Consider the following 21,297-nt stretch of genomic DNA (forward strand, 5'->3'; position numbering starts at 1 on the left):
CCACTTGCATTTAGTTTGTGTTACTGTACTGCGTCATCAATCTTTTCTGTTGAGGAGGCTTACGGATTTTTGTGATGTTAGAAAGCTATCCACGCCCAGTTTTTTTTTTAAATATATTTTATTGATTTTTTACAGAGAGGAAGGAGAGAGATAGAGAGTTAGAAACCTCGATGAGAGAGAAACATCGATCAGCTGCCTCCTGCACATCTCCCACTGGGGATGTGCCCGCAACCCAGGTACATGCCCTTGACCGGAATCGAACCTGGGACCTTTCAGTCCACAGGCCGACGCTCTATCCACTGAGCCAAACCGGTTTCGGCACACGCCAAGTTTTTAAAATGTGTTCATCTTTATAGAAATTTTAAGCTTTCACATTTAAAATTAAAATTTTTGATAGGCTTGGCTATTATTTTGATTTAAGAATAGTGAAATAAGGGATATAGATTTGTTTTCCACCCAAAAGCCCCAATACCATGGGGTTGTTTTTTTTAAATAACCTTTCTTTTTTTCCAACTGACTTGAAATGCTGAGTCTCTCAAAATCCTTAGTCTGTTAGGCCATTTCTTCTTTATTACCAAACTGTTTTCATTTGTAATGTAAAGTGGTTTGTGCTTTGATATTTTACATGAATAGGTATATTTTCCCAAATCTCTATCCTAGTTTAATTTTTGTGATAAAACTAAATAAGAGTAAATGATAACTAGTGAACAATTTCAAATCTCTTAACTTTTAAAAAGGGAAAAATATGCACTAAAACCAATAAAAAATTTTAAGAGCATCCTATTTTAAAATAGTTCCCCAAACACAATTTCAAGAATATAGGCCTTAGCTTCTTTGTGAAGCAGTCAGGGAGGGTTATTATTATTTGGTTTGGTTTTGAAAAGAGTATATCTCAGAATACAGAATATATTTGCTTCTACAATGAGTTATGTTGCCCAAAAATTGTTATATTTTCTTATAGACTTTTTCATTGCTGTCACCTCAAATTTAGCTTTTCTATCGATTTATTAAGCAGGAATCTATTATCAGATTTTAATTCACTATTTTAAAGGTGTATTCAGCATAAAACAAAGTACAAAACAGTGCCTTCCCAAATTAAAAAAAAAATTTATCGTCGAGACAACAGTCATCGCTAATTTGTCATCTTTCTGTATTTGAATTTTCTTTAAAAACTGGTTTATGGTAAGTCAAAGGTTGTCTAGTTGAAATTTTTTTCAGGTGTTTTAAGTGCATTATAATAAAGTCAGCAATAAAAATGGGTAATAATCAGAGTGATGATAGTTCCTGGTTGGATTTGCTCTGCAGAGTACATTAAGTTAGGGAAAAAAATGAAGATACATTCCGTGGACCAAGGAGCAGAGCACGTGCTGATTCTATCCTCAGATGGAAAACCATTTGAGTACAACTATAGCACAGAACATGAAAGGTAGGGAACTTTTTTCAATTAAAAATTATTTCAATTTTACTTAAAAGGCAATCATAATTTTGTAGCAAAATTTTACTTTATATGATCCTTGTCCCCTGCTTTATATAGTGGCATTTTAAGTAAACCATGAATTCTGAACTGACCATTGAATTCCATGAGTAAATTACGAACCAATTCATTTCACCTAGGGCACTTATCCTGTGTTGCTTTGACATTTAAAGACAATGATTGGTTAGTCTGCCTAGTCCCAAATTGGACTTTCACATTCACTAATTCATAATAATCTTATAAATTAGATTTCTAGAATAAAATCTAATAAATCTAGAATAAATGTGTTCAATCAAGGAAAAATATTTTATCATGGAATGATTTGTGACACTTTCTCTTAGTAGATCATAAGAATTAGAACTTATTTTCATCTTGTATTATTCCTGCATCATAAAATTATTTTATAAAAGTCTTAGAATCATCTTATTGCAATTATATAATGCATATTATTTTCCTTTTAGACCACTGGTTAAAACATTTTTGTAATTGCGTTTTTGTAATAATTTAGATGTACTGAATCTGAAGCAGTAAATTATAAATTTTTTTCTTAAGCTTCAGTACTAATTAAACAGTTAATAATTCTAACATTGATGTTGTGACTTTCATTCATATAATGATTGGCATAAAATATATTCTCTTTCATCAGGCTTCAATGTTATAGTTTTTTTCAAGAAAAAACTATAATTCAGATCACATGTGGAGATTACCATTCCCTTGCACTCTCAAAAGGTACTTTTTTGGAATATTAATTGTTTTTTTAGAGGGAGTAAATATGTGTATATATAGAACTAATAGAATGTGTATGCTTTCCTTTGTAACAGGACAAAAATATGGTTTTGAATTTGATATGGTTCAGAACACTATTCTTAAAGAAGGTATAAAATGAGAGAATTGTTGGACCTATAAAATCTTCAGATTTCCATAATTACAATTCCTACATTTTATTCTGTCAGAAGACAAAATTAAAACAATTTAGTAATGAGTTTGATGTCCTTTATTCAAGAGGAAAATGACCCATGAATTGGGGAGTAAAGTGCCTCACAAGCAATGGAGCCTTCTTCCAATGGATTCTGGGCAGGAGCAAGTTTCATAGAGCATTCGAAGATCAAACTCGGAAACAGGGCGTGATTGCCTGGGGTTGCAAATCTCCCATTATTTAGAAAGATCAAGGAACAAGGAAATAGCCGGGTTGGCTTGATGTTTGGGGATTGGCTGAGTGGATATACTGTGTTTCTGGTCAAGGGGAGATTTATAGAAACACAAAAATTTGATTGACATGGCATGCCAGGCAGGGCTGGCTCCATCTTGGGCCTAGAGATTTATTTCAACAGCTTCATGTTTTTATTTTTCAAATATGAAACAATGAAAATATTCTGAATAGTCAAAATCATTCTGTCTGGAATCAGGACCAGCATGGGCCACCCTTTTCTAGAACCTTCTCCCTTTTTCTTAGTGCTCTTCCAACTCCCATGGTAGGAGCTCAGAATCATTGGCTCTGCTTCTGTGGCCAGTGTGCAGCCCCTGATGTGTTTTAACATTACCTTTTGAATTAGGGATTCTCTCTAAGCTCTTTATTATTTCCTGTTTCTTATCAGACACCGAAATGAATTCTTTCCTAAAGAAACTTGACTGTGGAGGAATAATTAAGACAGGAGAGTGATAGGAATTCAGAGTCAAACATTTTTTATTAATGTATAGGATAGACATACACACAAACTAAATGGAAGCTGGGAATCAAGGAAAGTAAATAATCAAGAATTTGACTTGTCCTGAAGGCCCTATGAGAGTTTGAGAGTATGAACTTGTATTGGAAAAAAAAAATGGCCTGATTATTTTTCTTCATCTATTCATGAAGAAACATGTAATTTTTAATATCCGTCATGTTCAGGTTATGAAGACAAGCAGACACATTGCACCTTCAAGAACCCCAGGGTCTCGTGGTGTGGGGGGAAAGAGATGTTCAGGATTTATTACCGGTAAATCATATGTAGGAAAAAGAAAGGTTGAGGAAACAAGAAATGGAACTGCATGCTCATCATTATATTCCTGGTGGCGGAAAGGCCCACAATAATTAGGTTTGAAGGAAAGTCTTTGCCTCCAGATCTTGCACAGTATGTTGCAGGGGTTTTCAGTGTTAATTCTCTGATATATTTTTTTCAGACTCCATTAGATATTGTCAACTTCATTAGATAACATTTAATAACTTTTCTTGAAAAATTTATTCAATTAATGGAAGAAGATGCTGATTCTTTAAAGATATTGTGCTGCAATTTCCAATGTATTTTTAAGTTGTTTATTTAAGACTAGAGGCCCGGTGCACGAAATATGTGCGTGGGGGCCGGGGCTGGGGGACTGGGGCGAGGTCCCTCAGCCCAGCCTGTGCCCTCTCGCAGTCCAGGAGCCCTTGGGGGATGTCCGAGCAGTCCTAAGCCATCAGTCAGACATCCTTAGCGCTGCTGCAGAGGTGGGAGAGGTTCCTGCCACCACCTCTGCGCTCACCAGTCTTGAGCCTGGCTTCTGGCTGAGTGGCGCTCCCCCTGTGAGACTGCACTGACCACCAGGGGGCAGCTCCTGCGTTGAGTGGGATCAGGTCCAAACAGCTCTCCAACATCCCCTGAGGGGTCCTGGATTGTGAGAGAGTGCAGGCCAGGCCAAGGGACCCCACCGGTGCACTATGTCTGGGCCGGGGAGGGACTTGGGAGGTTGGCCAGCCAGGGAGGGAATGCAGGAGGGCTCCAAGGCATATCTTGCCCATCTCGTTGAGTCCTGATTGTCTGGACCCCAGCAGCAAGCTAACCTACCAGTCGGATAGTCTGCCTCCTGGTGGTCAGTGCACGACATAGCAAGTGGTTGAGTGGCCTTAGCATATCATTAGCATATTTCACTTTGATTGGTTGAATGAATGACCGGACACTTAGCATATTAGGCTTTTATTATATAGGATCTTTAGGCACATTAAGGAGTGGGGGGCAGAGAGAAAAGAATGGTTTTTAACCAGACGTACAATGTTTTTGTTTTTCATGGACTTATCCTGTGGGTTTTTAAAAAATATTTTTTAACTTAATTATAATATGTACAGATAACTTCATTCTACTTGTCTTTGTCTGTTTGGGCTTCTGTAACAAAAAATGCCACAAATTGGGTGGCTTCAACAACAGAAACCTCTCACAGTTCTTGAGGCTGGAAGTCCAGTTCAAGGTGCCAGCAGATTTGGTGCCTGATGAGGAGAGGGTAAGAGCTCTCTGGGGCTCTTTTATAAGGGCACTAATCCCATTCCTGAGGGCTCCACCTCATGATCTCATCTAATCCCAATCATTTTCCAAAGGCCCCACCCCCTAATATCATCACATGGAGGATTAGGATTTCAAGATATGAATTTGGGGGGATATACAGTCAGTTCGTAACACTACCAACTGTTACTGCTAAAAAGAAGATTCTTCTAGTTTTTCTGATTCAGACTATGGGATCCGAGAAGTCCTGTTTGAATGTAAGAGACTGTGATAGTATAATAGGGATTGCATAGGAATGCCGTCGGGTAATGCCTGCTGCATTGTAAACTCAATAAGACAGCACTTTCTTTGTTTGTGTCCAGGTGGTGAGCTTTTTGCCTGGGGACAGAACTTAGATGGCCAACTTGGACTTGGGAGAATACTTGACTCAACCCCCACACCACAGCTTGTGGAGCGCCTCTCAGGAGTCCCCTTGGCTCAGATTTCTGCAGGAAAAGCCCACAGCGTGGCTTTATCCATGTCTGGAAACGTTTACTCGTGGGGAAGAAACGATTTTGGACAACTAGGCCTGGGCCACACTGACAGTATGGAAACACATTTTAAAACTCATATTATCAACAGACATATTGTTAGATGCGTGATGAAATTAACACAGATCTCTCTTTTAAAAATGGTTCAAGTCCTCGATTTTCTTGTCACTGTTCTTCCTGGTTCTCTCTGTCTTCAGGACAGAAGCGGTTTAAAAGTCATGCCTAGTGTGGAAGTCCTTGCTATAATAGAGACACATGTCAGGGCCATGTGGGAAAGGGAAAGAGTATCAGACGGGATTGGAACACCTGGATTATGATTCCCACCTCACAGTTAACTAACTGCACAGTCCCTTAGCCAGCTTTTCTCTAGGCCTTATTTTCATTTCCTGTAAAGTGATGAGCTTGGATGAAATGATCTTCAAACTCCATGTACACTTAAGTGTCTATTAACATAATTATATTATGACAAAAGGATACTAAAACTCTATCTTAGGAACTGATCCTAATCATATCCTAGAAACTATTAATTACATCTGTACGTACATGAGTGTGTGCACTATAAAGCACGTACAGTAATTTCCATTATTGAACTACCGCCACAAAGCAGATGGCAGAATTTCTTATTGACCCAAACACCTTGTTAGAGTTTTCAGGTGTAGCAGAATCCATTGATTTATCAGCTCTGGTAATATTCACATTGTCTCCTGAGTTATTGGTCAAACACTGCATTTCTTCTTTCTTTTTTTTTTTAAATATATTTTATTGATTTTTCACAGAGAGGAAGGGAGAGAGATAGTCAGAAACATCGATGGGAGAGAAACATCGATCAGCCGCCTCCTGCACATCTCCGACTGGGGATGTGCCCGCAACCCAGGTACATGCCCTTGACCGGAATCGAATCCGGGACCTTTCAGTCCGCAGGCCGATGCTCCATCCACTGAGCCAAACCGGTTTCGGCTGCATTTCTTCTTTATGTGGTCCTTTGCTAATTCCTCAGCAGAACCCATAAGTCAAAGTTAGAAAAATATTCAAAGGAGGCAAAGAAATAAAGAGCAGTTAAACTATTTTTGCTGAATCTCTAAGTGATTGAATAAGAAAATAATAGTGAAATAAAGCAGAGGTAAAGTGAGGCAAGGACACGATAGTAGAGAACTGAAAAGAAAAAAATAATGTTTATTAGAAAGGATAATACTCAATGGGAATTGAAAATATCAGATATCCTGCAATTAAAGTTAATCGGGCTGGGTTAAAAAGAGAATAGGCCTGGGAAGTGGCTTGATACGTTCACAGGTGAGTCCTTTGACCGTTGCCTCATGCCCACCTTTAAGCCTAAATACACCAGCGTAGAGCCTTTCTGGTCAGAATGTGTTGGGAATTGTAGTCTGAGAGGAAGTAGCCCAGGTATGTTACCAGTAGCACAGAACTCTGGTGTGAAATTCAGCATTTCCTTTTGGTCACTTCAACTGTTCTTTCCTTTGTACAGATGAAGATTGTCCTTCCCTTATTGAAGCACTGGACAACCAGAAAGTGGAATTCCTTGCTTGTGGTGGCTCTCACACTGCCTTGCTCACAAAGGTGTGTCCTTTGTCTCCTTGGCTGTAGTTTTGGAAGAACACTTTGCAGGGGGGAAAACACGAGAGCACCTGGGTGTGGGCAGTTAGTGTTTCCCAGGGAAGACAGGTCATCATTTCCCACAAGCAGGACGTCTTCCTGGTAATTGTGGGTTTTGCTTTGACTGCTTTTCTTTGCTTTGCTTTGTTTTGTTAATACTCCCAGGAGGATATTTTTCCCATTGATTTTTAGAGAGAGTGGGAGGGAGGGAGGAGGAGAGAGAGGGAGAAACATCAATGGGAGGGCGACACATTGATTGGTTGCCCCAGTCAGGGTGGGTATTGATCCACGTACATGCCCTTGATCAGGAATCAAACTCAAGACCCTTCAGTGGGTGAGCTGAGACTGTAACCATTTAGCCCACTGGCCAGGCCTGACAGTAATTTTAATTATTCATTGACTAGAGGCCCGGTGCATGAAAATTCATGCACTGGGGGGGTCCCTCAGCCCGGCCTGCCCCCTCTCACAGTCCAGAAGCCCTCAGGTGGGGGAGGCAACCCGGCGATCAGGGGAAAGCGATGCCTCCACCACACCTCTGCTGCTGCCAGTGCCGGCAGCACAAGCCTCGGCTGGCCTTGGGCAGCTGGGCAGCCGCTAGGCGAGGCTTGCCTGAGCCTTGGACTGACCCTGGGCGGCTGGGGGGCTGAGGGAGCTGGGGGACTCTGGAAGCAGGCACTGGCGGGGCTGAGGGGACTGGGCACTGCCATCTTGTGGTTGTGGGTGCTCCTATCTTTGAGGGCGTGGCAATCAATTAGCATATTTCCTCCTTATTGGCTCTGGGCGTTGCCATCTTTGAGGGCTGAGCAGTCAATTAGTATTTTTCCTCATTGGCTGTGGGCACTGCCATCTTTGCAATGGTGTGAGGGTCAATTAGCATATTCCCTCTTTATTAGATAGGATGGTGCCATCGCACCAATAAATACAACTTCTGTGTTGCATTTCTCTAGAATCTGATATGAACTTCTCTTTCCTTAGGATGGGCTCCTGTTTACTTTTGGTGCTGGAAAACATGGGCAGCTTGGTCACAATTCAACACAGAATGAGTTAAAACCCTGTTTGGTGGCTGAGCTCCTTGGGAAGAGAGTAACCCAGATAGCATGTGGAAGGTAAGTTGTAAAGTGTTGATGGACGTTGATAAAATCACTACAATAAGTTCTGGTTGGTAGTTAAATAAAATGTCCATCAGTTTGATTGATTGAGATAAAAGTATTAAACATTTTTAAATGGAGATGCTTAATTTACATTATTAGATAATCATAATTTTTCTTTAGTATACATGTTTGTTTTCATTGATTTTTTAAAAATATACTTTTATTGATTTCAGAGAAAGGGAAAGGGATAGAAACATCAATAATGGCTGCCCCCTTCACGCCCCCTACTGGGGATTGAGCCTGCAACTGGCACATGTGCCCCAGACCAGAATCAAACCTGGGACCCTTCAGTCCATAGGCCAACACTCTATCCACTGAGCCAAACTGGCTAGGACTGATTTTTTTTTTTAATGAACAAATACATTCACCTTCTAAAGCCCCTTCAGTGAAATACCTTTGTAACTGTTCAAATGCACTTTGTCTTTACAAAAAAGTCATTTATTTGGGAAAAATAGAAACAGACTCATAGAGAACGTACTAACAGCTGTCAGAGGTGAGAGGGGTTGCCAGGCTAGGTGAAAAAGGTGAAGGAATTAAGCAAAAAAACAAACAAAACCAAAAAATCTCATAGAGACAGACAACAGTATGGTGATTATCAGAGGGAAAGGGATTTGGGGGAGGTTATACGGGGATAAATGGTGATGGAAGGAGACTTGACTTGGGGTGGCAAACATACAGTATGATATACAATATCAGTACAAAGATGATGTATTATGGAATTGTACACATGAAAACTACATAATTTCATTAACCAATGCCACCCCATAAATTCAATAGAAAAAGTAGATAAGGAAACATGAATCACAAAAGATTAATCATTGACAACCCCTCAGGGGCCATCATACTTAATCACCATAATTCTCTCAGAGTGATCACAGTCAAGAAGACGACAAAGTCATTTGTGCTTTTGAGTAAAATATTCTTTAGAAATTTGATTTTCACAGCTTTTTTTTTTTTTAAACAAAAGTAGAAAAACTTTCTCAAACTCCTTGGTTTACTTATTTTCTTCCTTGAACCTCATTCAATCCACTTCTCATTAGTGGGATGTTGGGTCTTGGGGGTTAAGAAATATTTTCACCCAGATACTTGTATTCTTTTCCTCACTAAACACAAGCAAATTCAGGCTGTACCGAATATTGGGTTCATTTGTGTGTTTACTAAACCTTTGCTATTAAAAAAAAACTGGTGTGTGTACTCTCAGAAATAGACTCTATGATCTTGGAGTAAAATTACATAAATGAATATTATGAAGGTAGGCCAGATTATTGGGGTGGCATAATTCTCTGCATTCACTAATGTCTGCATTATCCAAAGAAGCTATCACCACGTTGGGTTTTTCATAACACACATTCCTTAGTGTAGCAGGTGTTACAAGAAGAGTCGTCATGTTAGAGATGTAATGCAAACCAGGGCAGTACCCCTGTTAACACAGAAGAATTCTCTGGAAAGCCTCACAGAACTCACTGAAAGCTGTTATACTCATGGTCACATTGATTACAAGAGGAAAAACACAGATTATAACCAAAGGAACAGATGCATACGACAGCATCTAGGAGGGTCCAAATGAGGGGCTTCAAGCATCTGCTCCCCTCGACAGTGTTACCTCCTCCCTGCGTGATACATGGCCACGTGTAGAGTATTGCCAACCAGGGAAGCTCACCCAAATCCAAAGTTGCTACAGTAGGTCCTTGGGTTACATCCGAGATCCGTTCCTACGGCGAGACGAAACTCGATTTTCGCCGTAAGTCGGAACCCACCTACATAAGCACCTACATCACTCACATGGAGCACATACAGAGCAGTAATGAAGTGAAACAGTAAAAATAATTTAAAAGAAAGATAACAATTCCTGACCTTGTGGTAAATAAATCATAAAAACATAAAGCACATATGTATAAACGTCGAAATGACGAACTTTTTTTTTTTATAAATACTGTAAATGGGAGACGACAACCAACCCTGAAACAGCGAATGTCGAGGACTGCCTTTCATTGCTTAGTCGTGATTGATTGAATCATTGTCTAGGTCCGTGGTTCCCAGCGTGGGGCCCCACAGGGGGACAATTGATTTTTAAGGGGGGCAATTTGAGAATGAGTTATTAACAGTGAATTTTTTTCCATTTCTTATGGTTCTAGGGGCCTCATATATAGTATGTAAATATATATGGTGACATATTTATGCATTTCAGTTCTCTATTATATGTTTTTGAAACTTTATTTGCTGTTTTTTCATATCACTTCATATTATTATTTTTTTAACAATTTCTTAGTGATTTCTTCCTCAGTACCTAAACTGTCCTTTTGTTCTTTTATTTTTCTCAATGGATAATGCTATGTTCTTTAGAAGCTTGTTTAGACCAAGTTAATGTTAATGGCATAGACTTCCTGCACATGAACAGGAGTTCACTTTTTGAATAATAAGAATTATATGTCGGGGATGGGGGGAGAGGGGCATCAGGATTTTAGAGATGCTTTGGTGGGGCATGGTCAAGAAAAGGTTGGGAACCAGTCATCTAGGTTGTTGAATTCAAACTCCAGTGTCTCCCTTCCTGTAGGTTTGCATTAGTGGTGGCCAGAGGGGCCCCCCTGAGCCACCTGCGTAAACTATTAAGTCAGGGGCCTGCCATGAATAATAAAGACACACCTATTGTTTGGGGAGTTTTAAGAATTTAGGAGTTACCTCCCAGGCCCTGAGGACAAAGGTCAGACCTCTATTTGAGCAAAGCCAAATTCTATGTAGTGGGTGAGACCATTGAACAAAGTTCTAAGAAAATCAGGGTGATAAAGGTCTTTGGGAAATAGAGTGGGAACTCAGAGGATCCCCTAATTCCATTTTCTAGCTTGGGAGAGGAAGGGCTTAGAGGTGGCTTCCAAGAGGTGGTGACTCTCAAGACAAGGCTTAAAAAGGAGTCGAAGGCAAAGGGAGATGCTTGTTCCTGATGCAGGGAACACCACTTGCCAAGGTACAGATCATGGCCGTGAGTCATCTCAACCACACATGAATGATTTGGTTTCCAGGTAGCTAATGTCATGCCTTGGCAGTTGGTTAGCTAGTTTCACTCACTAGTGACCTAATTTTGACAGTTTCCTGCACTGCTGTGAACTCTCATTGTGGATAATTGAGAACTGACCATATATGTGTTTTTATTTAATAGGCGGCACACACTTGCCTATGTGTCTGATTTGGGGAAGGTCTTTTCTTTTGGTTCTGGAGAAGAAGGACAACTGGGAAATGGTGGAACACAGAATCAGCTGATACCACTTCCCATGAAATTGTCATCAAATGAAGAACTCAAATTTGGTAAATTCTATAGGAGCACAGGATTTGGCGTAAATACTTTTGTCGAGAAACTGTATTGTGGCAAGAAAAGAAATGTATGACTGAAGGGAGTTTCTCTAAACATTGGTTTCATTGTTTGCTTACAAACCATTTAAAATATCCAGTCTAATTTATCAAGTCAAGTTAATCATTAGTTTTCTCTTACCTCTTCAGATTAAGATTAATGTGGACTTAAAATGATACAACATAAATAGACTCTGGATTCAGAAGCATATGCAGCCTCTGATTCCAGTTTGCAGGGGGCCTATTAATTTCACGGTGTTTGGTTTTCTTACCTGGTTAAGTAATCATGTAAAACCCTCAGAACGAGAGCAGCTGACATATGCGAGGTAACTGTGCTGAACACTTCCTTTGTGTTATCTAATCTGTCCTTAAACAGCTCAGGGAGATGGGTACTCTCAGTCGCATTTTACTGAAGGTGCAGAGACAGAGAGTGAAGGGTTAGCCAGGGCTCATGGCCAGTAAGTGGCCCGGCTGGATTTGAACTGTGTCCTGTGCAGCCTCAGAGCCTGAGCTCTGAAACCCTCTACTCTAGAAGTACCTCGGAGCGCTTTAGTTACCGTTCTGAAGGTTTAGTGGTGACCTAAAGTACCAGAATTCTCTCAGTTCTCCTGCGAAAATGGACCGTAGGGTTATTTCCTTAAGCAGTTCATATACTTGATTTCTTCTAACCACTTACATATACTTTTGAAATACTTATTTACATTACTCACAACCAATAGTCATTGGTCAAATCTTGAGTTGTAGAGTGTAGTTTTTAGTAATAGCCAAATTACATCAGGAGCAGTTAACTAATCAAGTATTTGACTGTGAAATATATATGTGCATTGACATTAATTCTGTACATTAAACTGATGCCACGTATCAACCTTGTGAGTCACCTGTTTGCCAACTAGACTTTAATCTGAAGTAGATATATATTTCTGCTTTATGGGTGGGAAATGTGCTGAGTCTTTGTCTATCACAAAGCTAAAAGGACTAGGTTTTAAAAGAATCTGAAATTAAAATGAGTGTGCATGTTTGTACCAAATTTTAAACTCTTACTTTCTGTATATCCCTTTCAGAAAGCCATACCTCAGAAAATGAGTTAATAATAGTTGCTGGAGGAAATCAAAGCATTTTGCTCTGGATGAAAAAAGAGGTAAAAATACACATCTAGATGTTCTATAACTTGGTATTTTAAGCAAAACAAACAGTTCCAGAATCCAAGTTTGGTGAATTCCAAAATCATCAGGTGACTAGGCTGACTTTTGGGGATTTGGTCAGACATTGATGCTTTATTGTCTAAACTACATAATATGTACCCACAAAGATCAGATTTATCCCTGGTGAATATCGAATCAGAGAGATTTCCTTAGATTCCTCATATCTTTGGGGAGACCCTTGCCAATGGCATTTGGTCAGTGCCCTAGAGAGGCAGTGGTTGACTTTCTAATATAGTTCTGCCAGCCAGTACTAAAACAGATCTGAGGTTCATAGGCTTATGAATAGTCCTTGCCCTGCTTCACCAAGGCAAATCAAGTTCCTCCCACTTGTACACAAAGCCCTGTTAGGATTTGCCTTCCCCTCAAAGCTGTGTGAGGATGTTCATTTTAATCCAATCAGACCTGTGTAAAGTGCTAAGTGTTAGAGCACTCAGAGAAATTTACTTTGGGTCTAAATTTATATTGAAATTGGCCATCAGGAAATGATTGATTACTCACTTTATCATTGCCCAGAGCTCTATTATTTGTATTTAAAAAGTCTGTTTTACCCCCCATCTTTAGAATATGCCTGTAAGTTGGATACCTATTCCTGTTGTGTCTAAATAATTGTATTTCTTTTCTTTTTGTGTGTTTACAGAATTCGTACGTTAATCTGAAAAGGAAAATTCCTACATTAAATGAAGGGACTGTGAAGAGATGGATCGCTGATGTGGGGACTAAGCAGTGGCAAAATACAAAAAGGTATAGCCATGGGTCCGACTGTCTGCTTATGCAAGGCTCCTAAGCTGTGTCCCCCATTAGTTCCGCACAGTACAGAACTGTAAGATTTGTGGTCTACTAAGGGTCCACTAGCCAGAGATTCCCAGAGCTCATGTGTTTAAGAGAGCTGGTAAGTACAAAATTCACAAGGCAGACCAGCAGGGAGACCCAAGTAATAGTCGATATTGCAGCTTGAGTCCCAAGGAAGTCTGGGGGCAGAATTTTCTCTTTAGGCCTTACATTAACCCTTTTCTCTTAAGGCCTTCAACTGATTGGACAAGGCTCACCCATATTATGGAGAACTAAAGGCCCAGTGTGTACGAAATCGTGTGCAAGTAGCTTGCTTCCACTTGCCTCAGCTGCTCGTAGCTCTCCGCCCCTATTAGCTCGTGCCCTGCCCCTCCTCGCCTGCCGTGAGAGCCACTGCTCGTTTGGTCGTGACAGCTCTATGGCGTTAGGGCCATGGGCTTTTTATATATATAGATAGATAATCTGCTTTACTCAAAGTCTGCTGACTTAAGTGTAATCTATTCTAATGCTTTTACAGCAACATCTAGGTTGGTGTTTGACCAAAAATCTGGATACCATTGCCTAGCCAATTATTATTATTATATTATTATTATTGTATTATTGTACTATTACTGAAACATACAATAATCATCACAACTAGCATGGAATCTCCATGAAGGCAGCTTTCTTTACTGCAGAACTTCTCTGGGCCTTTGACATGTTTGCATCTATTTTGACTATCTGAGCAGGAAATACAGTCCACAGGTTCCCAACCCTATTTGACCTTAGAACCACTTGTTTGTGGACCTCCTCGTCACAGCTGAACAACTTCTACCATCTATAAAGACTATACTTATATTTACAAAAAGTCTGTTTAGTGACTTTTTAGGTATGGCTTACTAATTCTAGAAAGTAGTTATTTAAAAAGTTACAAAGATGGATCTGAGCTTACTATAACCCTGAACTCAATTAATTTCTGGTAACTTTTTGGTTTACATATCAGTGGAACAGAAATAAACAGGGCTGGGAAAAGTAGGGTGGGATGAGAGTGTTTAATTTGTCACAGAAAATAATGACCCTATGTTGAGCCTTTATCGCTTTCCCCGTGGCTTCTCTGAATACATACCCTTTGATTGCCCATGTTTGCCACTGAAAATTTGAGATTTAGCAAATGGAATCAACTTTTAGATACCCAAGGCAATAGCAAACACATTGGAGACAGAGGGAGAGGTTTGAAGCACAATTATAAGATGTTTTAATTATCACGTCTCATGTTATAAGAAGGCATGTTCATGATTTGTTTTAACCACCGTCTTATTCCTAATATAGGGAAATCAGAGAGATATTTTCATCTCCTGCATGTCTGACTGGAAGTTTTGTAAGGGAAAGGTAATATATATAATAAATTTATAAAGTTCTGTTAAAAGTACTGTGTACAGATGGTGCCTATAGTTAATACTGTATGTTATGTTTGAAAGTTGCTAAGAGAGATCTTAAAAATTATGCCAAAAATTGTAACTGTGATGATGGATGTTAACTAGATTTATTGTGGTGATCATTTTGTAATATATACCTATACTGACTCATTATTTCATATACCTGAAACTAAGATAATGTTATATGTTAATTATATCTCAATTTTAAAAATACTTTGAAAGATTATAAAGTACTGGTTTGAGTACTTTAATTAACTGTGTTTATCTCTTTAGATATTATTTTTTCACAAAAGCAAATATATGATTGACATAGAAAATGTCAGAAATACAGATACACAACAACAAAAAAAATGAAAATCATCCATAATCCACCATCTAAGAGTAACAGTTAGTGTGTATATTTTTTCTATGTAAATATATTCTTTTACCAAAAAATGGGATTATATGTTGCTTTATACATTACTTTACACTTAATATATTTGTCTGTTTTTCACTTTGTTCAGTTTCCATATTCATATTTTTTATAACCTCATTTTAATGGCAGCATGGTATTCCTTGGGAAAGACATACCCTAACTTATTTAAAAACTTTCTTGTAAGATATTAAGGTTTCTTGGAATTTTTAAATAGTATGAGGGAAAAACTTTATACTTCTTTTTCCAAATATTTGTATAATTTTTATTTAAAAGAATATTTTCAGAAACTAAATATATGTATTGTTTTACAAAGAATGTGTCTTTTTTAGACAGTGACTATATTCAGTTTACTACAAATGCAATTCATAGCTTAAATACACATCATTATGGTTTATTAGAATACTAACAATTTACTGCTCTGAACCCTCTTTTTTTGGTCCCCACTTTCACTTTATGTAACTCAGGGAAATTGCCTTTTTTTTTTTAATCCTCATTTGAGGATATTTTTCCCATTGATTTCTAGAGAGAGGAAGAAAGGGAGGAGGGAGAGAGAGAGAAAGAGAAACATCAACATGAAAGAGACACATCAATTGGTTGCCTTCCACACACACACCCCTATGGGGCTGGGGAACCTGCAACCCAGGTACATGCCCTTGACTGGGGCCAACACTCTAACCACTGAGTCAGACTGGCCAGGGCTGTGGCTGGTTTTTTAATGGAAAATAAATATTTACTGATTATCCATTTGAGATAAGACAATATCTGAGTTAAAGTTAGACTGCATATATTATTAATTCAGCCTTAATATTTTTGAAATTTTGGAAATCATATGTTGTCAGATATATATATGTGTGTGTGTGTGTGTGTGTGTGTGTGTGTATTTGTTGTTAGTCCTCACCTGAGGATATTTTTTCCATTTATTTTTCAGAGAGAGTAGAAGGGAGGGGGAGAGACAGAAGAAACATCGATGTGAAAGAGACACATTGATTGGTTGCCTCCTGCATGTGCCCCAACTGGGTGGGGATTGAGCCTACAACCCAGGAATGTGCCTTTGACCAGAATTAAACCTATGACCCTTCTGTCCTCAGCCGATATTCTAACCACTGAGCAAACCAGTTAGGGCATCAGCTATGTTTTTAATTGTATTTGTGTTCAGCCAAATTATTACAGTTATTGTAAAGTTGAGGAAAATATAAAATTTTATTGAAATGAAAGCAAGCTTTAGAAAAAAGCCTTTCATCTGAATAGATAATCTAATATTTAATTTTGAATTGAACTTTTTCATTTACTTACCTCTTTTTAAAATTTTCTTCCACAGAATAGCTGCAGACACCATGTTTACTCATTTGGACTTAACTAAAGCAAGAAACATCTTTAAGGAGTTAACCCAGAAAGACTGGATTACTAACATGGTGGTATTCTTCACATTGTTTGGAAAAGGGGAATCACTAAAATATTTTTTATAAGAACTCAAAATTTCCGAAGAAATATTTTGTTTTGGGAGATTCTCTAAGTCCTTGTTGTATATCCAGATTAAACTCAGATAGCGCTCAGGTGTTTGCCCACATAGTGCAAACAGTAGTCACACAGGTTAACAATAGTGTAAATAGATAGGCACTCTTGGGGCATTAGGAAGATGATTAAAGGAATTGTTGAGATTGGCACACTAGAATATTTTAAACATAAGTATAGAAATGAGCATACTTTTTCTGACATGAATATCCCCTTTACTGAGGACTTTCTGGATTCTTCCTCTCTGTTTTGTTCCATTGCACTTCCTTTTTGTAGATTCTATAATATTTTTGTTCTTTTTGAGATTGTTGCTTCTTTGTTTCAGCGCTGTCATTACTGTCTTTAGGTTTCCCACTTGCAGATCATGCAAACATACTTCCGTTATTGAATTAGCCTTTCTTGATTCAGCCTTTATTAATTACCCTATACGGTTGTACTGGTTGATGTAGGGGTGGTACTTGCTACGTTCTCTCAGTGTGTTTCTTTCTGGGTCTCACTCTGGTTCCTCTTTCTTTTTCTCTCCTTCACTTCTTTTCTTTTTGCCTTCCTCTTCCTCTCCCCCCTTACCTTCTCACTCTACCTCTCCCCTTTCTCTCTCCTTCCCCCTCAATGCCCCCCTTTCATCTTTCTTCTGTTTCTATATCTCTCATTCTCTTTCCCTCTCAATCTTGCTCTCATCTCTCTCCCTCCCTCTCAGCTCCCTCACCTGCTCTGTTGCTGTCTGCAAAAAACAGCATCTGCATCTTAGCTTTCAAGTTCTCTCTCTCACACATTCCTGTATCGCAAGGGAAGGTGAAAGTTCAATTCTGTTAACTTTGACAGAACCATGGCCCAATTAGGGATCTGAGTTCAAATGGATGCCCCTTTATCAGGACTCTGCAGCACTTCAGCACTTAATGGAAAGATCACACACAAAATAGAAGGCCATTTCTGCACCTGTGAAGAGAAGGCTAATTATACCTTGATTGTGCCAGCACAGTATCATAAAGTGTAAATAACATAATAGCAGTCTTCCACTATTTCAAATGGGCAATTGGGTCAGAAGACCTGTAATGTTTCTCTTTAGAGATTTCTGTGATAGAGAGTCACAGCCTTGGCATTTATTTATTTAGCAAACATCTGAATATTGCTTTGTGCAGGGCATTGCAATGAGGATTCCTGATAAACCATGAAAGAGCCATGCTCTGCCCTTAGAAGGTCATGGCTTAGCTTGGCACATAGACACGTTCATGGAGCTACTAATGGGAAGACTGGGTGTGTTTTACACGCCACTCTCTTCCCTAATGCCTAGCGTAGAACATAGTGGGTTTATAGTAAATATTTCGAATGAATGAATTCAGTCATGACTAAGGCCCTGGATAGTCAGCTCTACTCACAGCACTCAAACAAAACAAGGTGCCCAGGGGAAGTAGGTGCCTACATGGGGAGGGCACTCCTGGAAGCGAGGGAAGTGTTCACGAAGATTTGGGGTATGAAACATGCAACTGGCTTGAGAGTATTGCAATAGTTCGAGTGGGTTGGGAGGTTTGGGGATGTGGCTAGCGATGAGCAAAGAGGTAGGAAGGATATATGCTGTCGAAACATCATTAAATAGAGTTGTCAGGTGTATGTAACTCCAGAGACTGAACCACATAGTAGGAGCCCAGTATGTTTTGATGTACAAAAGCAAAAAATTTAAAGATGTATACGTTTAGAGATACCATTAGCTAGTGTGATAATTTAGTGATTAAGAAAGAACTAGGGCTTTGGAGTCTGGAAGATTCAGGAGAGATTTCCATTTAGCTGTGTGACCTTGATCAAGTTAATTTCTCTGAAGTATAGATTTCTCATCTATAAAATTCGGTCAATAATATCTATGTTATAGTAAAACAGGATTAAATGACCTATTTAATATGTGCAAATCATATAGCACCTGAAAGCTACTCCATAAATACTAGCTTATCTTTGGATTTTGAAACAAATTTTTTAAAATATATTATTATTGATTTCAGAGAGGAAGGGAGAGGGAGGGAGAGATAGAAACATCAATGATGAGAGAAATCATTGATTGGCTGCCTCCCGCATGCTCCCCCAATGGGGATCAAGCCTGCAACCCAGGCATGTGCCCTTGGCTGGAATCGAACCCGGACCCTTCAGTCCACAGGCTGATGCTCCATCCACTGAGCCAAACCAGCTAGGGTAAAACAAATTATTTTTATTATCTGAGCACACATGACCAGTAAAAATTCAGAATTGCGTTTGATGTTTTCCTGAACACTTGCATTCTGGTTAGGGAAACTATGGAGATTGGAAGGACTAGAAACTAGAGTGTGTGGTGGGGAGAGTTGGTGATGAGGTCCTATAGGAAGATAATAGGAAACAATTTTGATTTTTGTTGTTGCACTTGTTACTTTTTCTTTGTTTGGGGTTTTATTTTTGTTTTGCTTTTTTCTAACACATTCTTCCTCTAAAAAAAAATGAGATATGATAGTGGAACCAGAGGGTGCAATGTAGTATTTACTACTGAGTGGCTGCCTGTTAGTTCTGAATCCACTTCCTCCAGGACAACTCTTAACATGTGATTTCTTTTTCATCTCCTTCATGCACCCCCAATAATTGAATAAAGACAATACTTGTCACATATCCACACCTCAGGCACGGGGAGCCTCGGTAAGATGGGATATCAGCATAGGTGTTAGAAAAACTAAACGATCATTCCAATTTCATGGTGCAATGAAACCAGGTTCTACGCTTTATTTACAGTAAGTTGCACCCAGTTCCTCCTGGGGCTTTTTTCCTGCTGTGTTTTGAGTGCCTTCTCCCTGGTCATTTTTTTACTGCAGATAACCACCTGTCTCAAGGATAATCTGCTCAAACGCCTTCCGTTTTCTTCTCCCCACCGAGAAGCCTTAGAGGTCTTCTTCCTCCTCCCAGAATGTCCCGTGATGCATGATTACAACAACTGGGAGAGCCTGGTGGTTCCGTTTGCAGAGGCCATTTGTGAAATGAATGATAAATCTTCAGAGGCTCTGGGTAAGATGGATGATTTACATGTGAAATTACTTTACCATTCTCTCAAGGAAAGATGTGCCTCCTAAAGTTCTGGCAAAACTTAGGTAGAGAAATGGGAACACATTCATGTTTTTTGTCTTGTATTCTTAGTGTATTCTAAAGATGCTCTAGTAATGACTCTGGACATCCAAAATAGAGCATTCCAGTACCTGTTTATAGAGTTCTTATCATGACCTATGTGTGGCGTGGTCATGAGGTCCTTTGTTCCCAACTTTTCATTATGAAAAATTTCATACACAGAAGTTAAAGGAATAGTCTAGTGAGTACCCTCTCCTGAGAGTCAGCAACAATTAACATGTTGCCTTATGTACTTCCTCTCTTTTTTTAAATTTTTTATTGATTAAGTTATTACATATGTGTCCTTATCCCCACATTATCCCCCATCCCCCGACTCATGCCCTCACCCCCCTGTTGTCTGTGGCTTCCTCTCTCTTTAAGTACAGATTACATTTTAATTTTGCTAAATTATTTGAAAGTAAGTTGGGGATATTATGATACTTCACCTATAATAGTTCATCATGCATCACATAACATATGGAAATCTACATTATGACATCATTATGCACCTAATAAAATTAGCCATTCTATATAATAAAACCCTAATATGCAAATCCATTGAATGCAGAATAACTGGTCACTATGATGTGCACTGACCACCAGGGGGCAGATGCTCAATGCAGGGGCTGCCCCCTGGTGGTCAGTGCGCTCCCACAGAGGGAGCACCACTCAGCCAGAAGCTGGGCTCATGGCTGGTGAGCGCGGGAGCCTCTCCCACCTCCTCTGCTGCAGGCGGGCAGTAAGGAGCCAGGGGTCCCGGACAGCGAGGGCACAGGCCAGGCTGAGGGACCTCCCCCCAGTGCATGAATCTCGTGCACCAGGCCTCTAGTAATTTCATAATAATTGTCTAATATTCCAGCCATATTAAAATTTTTGCAAAAGATATTTTACGGACTGCTTTATTTAAAAAATCTACGTTAGTTGCCTTGGAGAATGTCCCAGTTCTAGAGTTGTCTGTTTCCTCCTTCCCTGTGTCTCCAGTACATTGGAAGTTAGTTCTAGGGGCTTAACTAGATTTAATGGGGTTTCTTCCTTTTTTACATAATCCATTCTAATATTAAATCTAGATAACATTGTAAGTGATGAAAAGCTGTTTAAAATGTTTTTGTTGTTGTTTTTTACAATGCTGAAAGGTGTTATTTAAGAATTAAAAACTCATGCTGGGAGCACAAAAAAAAGTCATGCAGTCACGGGTAGTTCTTAATCTAGTTTTCCATACAGTATGCTCCTCAGTCTGGAATAAAATGTAACTAATTTAATGTCTCTTTTTTCACAGATTAATATCAAGATTGAGGTCCTATTACTGTCAAGGAATTTTTTTAGGACATTAAACTCTGAACTTTTTTTTTTCTTTTTTTTTAAGTTTGAGCATAGACTTTTTAAAATATATTTTTATTGATTTCAAAGGGGAAGGCAAAGGGAGGGAGAGATAGAAACATCAATGATGAGAATCATTGAGCAGCTGCCTCCTGCACGCCCCCTACTGGAGATCGAGCCCACAACCTGGACATGTGCCCT

At 39.2% G+C, this 21,297-nt stretch overlaps 1 protein-coding gene across 1 annotated transcript in view; it reads left to right on the plus strand.

The window, feature by feature from the left end:
* The first annotated feature begins 1,220 nt into the window (after window positions 1-1,220).
* The window catches only part of HERC5 (HECT and RLD domain containing E3 ubiquitin protein ligase 5), a 38,607-nt gene continuing 18,530 nt past the window's right edge, over window positions 1,221-21,297 (plus strand). The window contains exons 1-11 of the mRNA XM_006084661.3: window positions 1,221-1,426; window positions 2,121-2,203; window positions 5,067-5,288; window positions 6,718-6,809; window positions 7,821-7,951; window positions 11,151-11,296; window positions 12,400-12,476; window positions 13,178-13,281; window positions 14,638-14,697; window positions 16,478-16,571; window positions 19,494-19,683. Coding sequence (XP_006084723.1) covers window positions 1,275-1,426; window positions 2,121-2,203; window positions 5,067-5,288; window positions 6,718-6,809; window positions 7,821-7,951; window positions 11,151-11,296; window positions 12,400-12,476; window positions 13,178-13,281; window positions 14,638-14,697; window positions 16,478-16,571; window positions 19,494-19,683 — 1,351 coding nt within the window. The 5' untranslated portion in view covers window positions 1,221-1,274. The remainder of the gene's footprint in view (window positions 1,427-2,120; window positions 2,204-5,066; window positions 5,289-6,717; window positions 6,810-7,820; window positions 7,952-11,150; window positions 11,297-12,399; window positions 12,477-13,177; window positions 13,282-14,637; window positions 14,698-16,477; window positions 16,572-19,493; window positions 19,684-21,297) is intronic.

The sequence above is a fragment of the Myotis lucifugus genome, unplaced genomic scaffold (assembly GCF_000147115.1).
Source record: "Myotis lucifugus unplaced genomic scaffold, Myoluc2.0 scaffold_12, whole genome shotgun sequence".
NCBI lineage: Eukaryota > Metazoa > Chordata > Mammalia > Chiroptera > Vespertilionidae > Myotis > Myotis lucifugus.